The sequence below is a fragment of the Cupressus sempervirens genome, chromosome 8 (genome assembly GCF_028749045.1).
Source record: "Cupressus sempervirens isolate cs-2001-9-10 chromosome 8, ASM2874904v1, whole genome shotgun sequence".
Lineage (NCBI taxonomy): Eukaryota > Viridiplantae > Streptophyta > Pinopsida > Cupressales > Cupressaceae > Cupressus > Cupressus sempervirens.
In genome coordinates, this window is record NC_143125.1 from 479069198 (window position 1) to 479075096 (window position 5899).

General features: G+C 36.7%; 1 protein-coding gene across 2 annotated transcripts; it reads left to right on the plus strand.

Moving 5' to 3' along the window:
• Window positions 1–1756: 1756 nt before the first annotated feature.
• LOC149543306 (E3 ubiquitin-protein ligase AIRP2-like) lies at window positions 1757–5656 on the plus strand. 2 transcript variants are annotated; one of them, XM_089798141.1, is made up of 5 exons: window positions 1757–2202; window positions 3730–3880; window positions 4150–4216; window positions 4476–4710; window positions 4810–5656. In XM_089798141.1, the coding sequence occupies exons 1-5, from the start codon at window positions 2111–2113 to the stop codon at window positions 5030–5032; spliced, it is 768 nt and encodes a 255-aa protein (XP_089654267.1). In that variant the 5' UTR covers window positions 1757–2110; the 3' UTR covers window positions 5033–5656. The 2 variants fall into 2 exon arrangements, with proteins under 2 accessions (XP_089654267.1, XP_089654268.1); XM_089798142.1 differs by having other exon boundaries at window positions 1888–2202; window positions 4509–4710.
• Window positions 5657–5899: the final 243 nt, after the last annotated feature.

Genomic DNA, 5899 nt, shown 5'->3' on the forward strand with positions numbered 1-5899 from the left:
AATAAATAAGGTCTTACTAAGAGTGTTTGTTTTTAGAATTTTCATGGGAGGAAAGTTGTAGGCTTGAATGTACCATTGCTTAAAGATACTCTTCAGGCATTGATATGCGCTCGTTCTTTTCACAATATCAAGTAAGGCATGACCTTGAGAAGCTACATATGCTCCCTTAAGTGCAATGTGTTCTTTATTGTGAATGTAGCCACACTAATCGAATTGGCACATATGATTTGACCTTTTTCACAATTTTATTAACATTACCAACATGTTGGATGCTCTAGACATTTGCCACAATATACATGGAGCATAATTATGTCATTAGACATTCTACTATAAGCCATGGACACCCATATTTTGACTTTGTAAATAATAGCTAAAACACAAAGTATGGCATGTATGTGTGCGCGTGCGTGCTTTAGTAATTATGTAAACACACATATAATTCTAAAGTTTAAAAAAAAAATGACTCTTAAATAAATACTAGCTATATATTTAACTATTCATATTTAATATATACTAGGGGAAGAGGCCCAATAATGAGCATGTTCTTATGACCATTCAATCCTTGTCGACCCAATAGTTAAGATTTGTAGACTTTAATTGGAGGAGTTGTACAAATTTATTGGTAAGTCCACAATTACTAGAGTATTCATGTAGAAGTATTGACAATTTTTTAGTAGGTGTAGTGCATGATTATTGGGACATCTTTAAGTAGGTATCAAACTAAATCACTATTTTTTAGCCCTTGTGAACATAATGAATCTATACCATTTATCTTCACTATGGAGAAGTGAGAATAATAACTATACTTGCATACAAAGACAACAATAAAATTAAAATTAAAAAAAAGTCTTGAATTTAATCTACCTTTTAAGACTTATGAAACATAAAATTTAACTATAACAACTAATGATACTCTTCCCTAACCTCCTTAGATAAATACCTACTTTATCCATTAAATGCACCTCTTCTCCTAATGAAAAACCTCCTTATATAAATACTTACTTTATCAGTTAAATGCACCACATGATCTCATATTTATCCTTACTTTATCAGTTAAATGCACCACATGATCTCATATTTATCCTCTTCAATTTCATTAAAAACAAATAAATATCAAAAGCATATTATGTTTGAATATATTTGAAGTTGCTTTCCCCAATGTTGTAGAGTTGTCCTCCGTTTGAGCAGGAAAATCAGTAATAATTTGGAATTGCAACAATAACTGGAAGCTTCTTGCCTCTCCAAACTCCGGAAAGGCATGCACACACACACTAGGAGTAGAAGTCGTTCAAGGAGTGTAAAACCCGTCGAAGTCAAGACCCCTGTCCCATGATAAGAAGCCGGAAAGAGACAAACCTTTAAACAAAGGAATCCAAAAACCACCTTGTAAGGCAATCCAGTCATCATGGGTAGCTGTAGTGATTTCCTAAATGGATAGAATTTTCAGGCCCAGCACCCAATAAAACCTCAATGTCCGCTCCTGACTCCAATTATAATTTCAAACCATTCAGGCCCAGCCCTTGCGAGGAAAAACATAAAATAAGGCAACCCAAAGGCTAAAAACCAATCGAATTAATAATAGGATGAGCATATTTGGCGCCTGTGTGGGTCCTAGGATTGATAATAGATAAGGCCTGGCCAGAAGGTTGTCGGGGCTCATCCTGTACGCTTAACTGACAAATATGCTTACGCTCCTCCCACACCTGCCACCTCATCATCCCACCTAAATTATAGTCTTCGAGTTTAACCCCGTGGTAGTTTTCATATTCTGTTACCTTTTTGTAAAATGAGTCAAATCTGTGGGCTTAGAAAACAAGGAAGATCCTGAGAAGCCCCGGTCTTTTTTCATTGTGGGTTCTTCTAGAGCTGTTAGGCACCTCTCGTGGTATTCGCTCCACTTTTAGGGATAAACACATACGGTGCTGGATGGTTGCGTGCTTTATCTGGAAAGTTGTTATCATGGGCGTTGGGTTGAAGGCCTTGATGCAGAAGAAAAATAGGGGGAATTCTTTGAAAGATTTTGGCTTTGTTTTAATTTGAGAAGAGTTTTGGGTTGGGCCTTGTGGATTTGATTTGATAAACTTTGTGTGTATATAAGTGGGTGATAGAAATGTATCTGGTAGAGATGGGTCAAGGGCAGGGGAAATCTTTCAAGGAGTCCTTGAAGGCGCTCGAGGCAGACATTCAGCATGCTAACACCTTGTAAGTACTTACTCATTTATGTCTTTGTTTTTGGGACCTTTTTTGGACCTTTTTGTTATTCTCTCCTGTTTATGTTTTCTCTGGGAAATTGTTAGTGTTGCAAAGGGGCCGTGGGCCTCTCTCGCTGCTGAGGAGTTGTGTTAAAAGTTTTTGGTTTGTATGGATTCTCAGCCGTGGGGATTTTTTTTGGTAGGTTGCAGGCTTTTCTGTTTGGGGAGGGGTTTTAGCCTTAGATTGCATATTTTTATGGAAGAGAAGCGTTGGAATTGCTAGTGCTGGGCTTTCTAATTTTTTATGTCAAAGATGTTTGTGGGTGCCAATAATGAAGGGAAGTTAGTGAGGTATCGATGGGCTCAATCAGGTGCCTTAGACACATGTCAAGCAATGGCGCTCATTAATGAGGTTTTTGTGAGAACTGTGGTTATTTCCAATGATCCTTGTAATTTCTGCTTAAATGGGTTTCATATCTTGCAATGATCCATTCAGTTTCTGCAAAAATGGGTTTGAACCGAACGAATATTTACTGCTTTGGAATAGGAAGCTCAAGGAGATGAATTTTGGATTTTCTTTATACATTTTATATGTAGCTGCATCCTTTAGAAGTCTTATCGAGGTCTTAGTTTTGTTTTATTGGAGCGCAGTAGTGTTTTGTTTTATTGCAGTCCACTGACTCGTCAGGTGTAAATCTTGAGGGGTTTTTTTGTTCGCTTCAATGTATGGCGGATCAAGCTTGGAATTTGCATACGCATTCTTTTGTGGCCTACCGTACATTGTATATATACTGTGTATATCTTGGCTGAGGTCATGGGACGCTTCAATGTACTTTGGGCCGAGCTTGGCGTTTGCTTATTCATTCTTGTGTAGCGTGGGCCTGTTTACATTCGTTAGATATAAAGTTGGCTGAAGCTTTAATGCAGACTTTAAACGTGGGTCAGTAGGGAATAAAGCTCAGAGCATCAAAATTTACACTCGACGTTATTTGCTCAGTTGGTATACTGTCTTGTAATAGTGAGCGTAGTGTGTCTTAGTAATTCGTGATTAATAGACAAGGATTGTGAAACATTTTAGCCAATTCTAAAATGTGATGTTACATTTAGGCAAATGTTTAGAGGCTGCAATCTTGATTCTGGACGTCTTAAAAAAGGTCACTAGTTTTTCACCCAGAATGTGTGCTGTCAGATGTAAAAATGAAAAGAATGTTGCCTGAAAATTTACATGACACCCTTTTACATGAAAGAGTTGATTGTGTAATAAGTGAAACCCTTTTTAATGGAAGAGTTGATTGTATAACAATGTAGCGTACGAAAGTCTTTAACAATAGGACTGAGTATAGGCTTCAGTTGAAAGGCAGATAATGTTTGTCCGAAAATCCATATGACATTCCTTTTCTTCTAAGAGTTGCTTATGTTATAATATGGATTATAAAAGTCTCTAAGGATAGTGCCGACATCAGTGAAAATGAAATCCAACTCTATAATATAGTGAAACGCAGTCACAAAGATTAAACATTTGGTGTTTGGGATACAGGGCATCCGAGTTTCCAAGGGAGTATGATGGTGCTTGTCTGCAAATGAGACTTTCGTATAGCCCAGCAGCACACCTGTTCCTTTTCCTTGTGCAATGGACCGACTGCAGCCTTGCAGGGGCACTGGGCCTGCTAAGAATACTCATATACAAGGTTTGTTTATTTATTCACTTTGTAAATGTCTGGATAACAATAGGCAACTACGACGGATAATATATTTACATTTATATTGCAGTTTTTGTTTTGTGTGCTTTATGACCTTAGGTAAGAACTTTTGCGAGGATGGAATAGGTAGATGCCTGTGGATTAATTTGGGAGAACCATGGGAGTCCAAGTTTGATATATTTTTAAATTACTGACTGGTAGATTTCTCCTAAATAGAGTCTAATATATATTGATATTTTAAAGTGGGTATTCTGCAGGTTTATGTTGATGGTACCACTACAATGTCAACACATGAAAGAAAAGCCAGCATTAGAGAATTTTATGGTAAACTTAACTTTCTCCTTTTAGGCATAACATGGGATAACTTGAGCATAACATGGATGACTTGATTAATTAAATGAATTAAGCAGTATATCTTATACATCAGTATATTTTATGGTAAACTTAACTTTCTCCTTTTAGGCATAACATGGATAACTTATTAATTAAATGAACTTCAGCTGTATATCTTATACATTTGACTCACCATTTGGCCCTGCAAGGTGTAATATCTTGATATAGAGATTTTATTTGCATTGGTCAGCTGTAATATTTCCATCTTTACTACAACTTGAAGGAGGGATAACAGACATGGAAGATCGTAAGCAGAAAGCAGTATGCATTGAGAGATATAAGAAAAAGGTTGATGAAGAAAGGGGACAACTTTCTGCACTTGATTTGGAACGGGAGGAAGAATGTGGAATATGCATGGAGACCAATAGTAAGATCGTCTTGCCTAATTGCAACCATGCCATGTGCATGAAATGCTACCGAGAATGGTAAGTAATTGCCTTTAATTTTCCACATTTTTACCAGCTCTTCTACAATTTGGGTTTAGGTAGAAACAAAGGTTAAACGTAATGGATTTTTTATTGCAGGCATGCACGGGCACAGTCATGTCCATTTTGCCGTGATAGTTTAAAAAGAGTAAATTCAAAGGATTTGTGGATATTTACAGATAGTGGAGAGGTAGTTGATATGACAACATTGGCAAGAGAGAACTTAAAAAGGCTGTTTATTTATGTCGAAAAATTGCCACTCTTGGTTCCTGAGAATGTGTATAGTGTTTATGATGCTCATTATGATTCCCACATCAAATGAAAGGTGTCGATGTTATTGACAGCTCCTTAGTTTCTTTCTGGATTTGCCGGGTTGCAACCAGAGTTTAAATCTAATTGTTCATTGGATTCAACAACATGATTAAGCATCTCTGCTTCTTTGCTAAGATGGTTCTACTGCCTTATTGGCAGCATAAGGTAGATAGAGTTTGATGCAAGGTAAAGATTTAAGTGAATCCATTTTTTGGATTTTCGTTGCTTGTATCTAATACTGCGTATGGGTCAGAATGTACAGCACACACATCTGTTTATAGAATTGTAATTGAACAATTGGCCCGTATGATCTACAAATGATCTGGTTGGCTTTCTGTATATATATTTTATATCTGTACATGATGAGTTATTGGCAAAGGTAGAATATGTTTGCCATTAGCTTCCTTCAACAGCCCCTGGATTCAGAAGGATGGAGGCAAAACATGGCTTCTGCTCAAACTTTGAAGTATTTGGCAGCCAAAGGTCAGCTCTTTGCATTCTTGGTTATCCATTGTGTAAACAATGTGAGAATGTCTTTTAACTGTTAAAACATCATTTTAGTGGTGGTTTCAGGTTTGAAAATTTCTCAATCAAATTTCAGTGGTTTATCTGTGCCCTGAATCTTTCCTCTGTATTTTGTCAGTTGTCTTATTCTAGCAGAACATGACATGGATTTTTATGGTATGTAGTGTGGTAGTTGCTATACTGAGGCCTCACATTCTGTTCTATTCATTTATATCCATTTTGATGGTTGAACTATTAATGATGGTTATGACAATGACACTATCATACTTTGACTTGCATTGTATAATTTAACATATCTTTGGCTGAATAGTGCAGAGCATCATTGGAATTGCTCTAGCTATCCCAATTTATC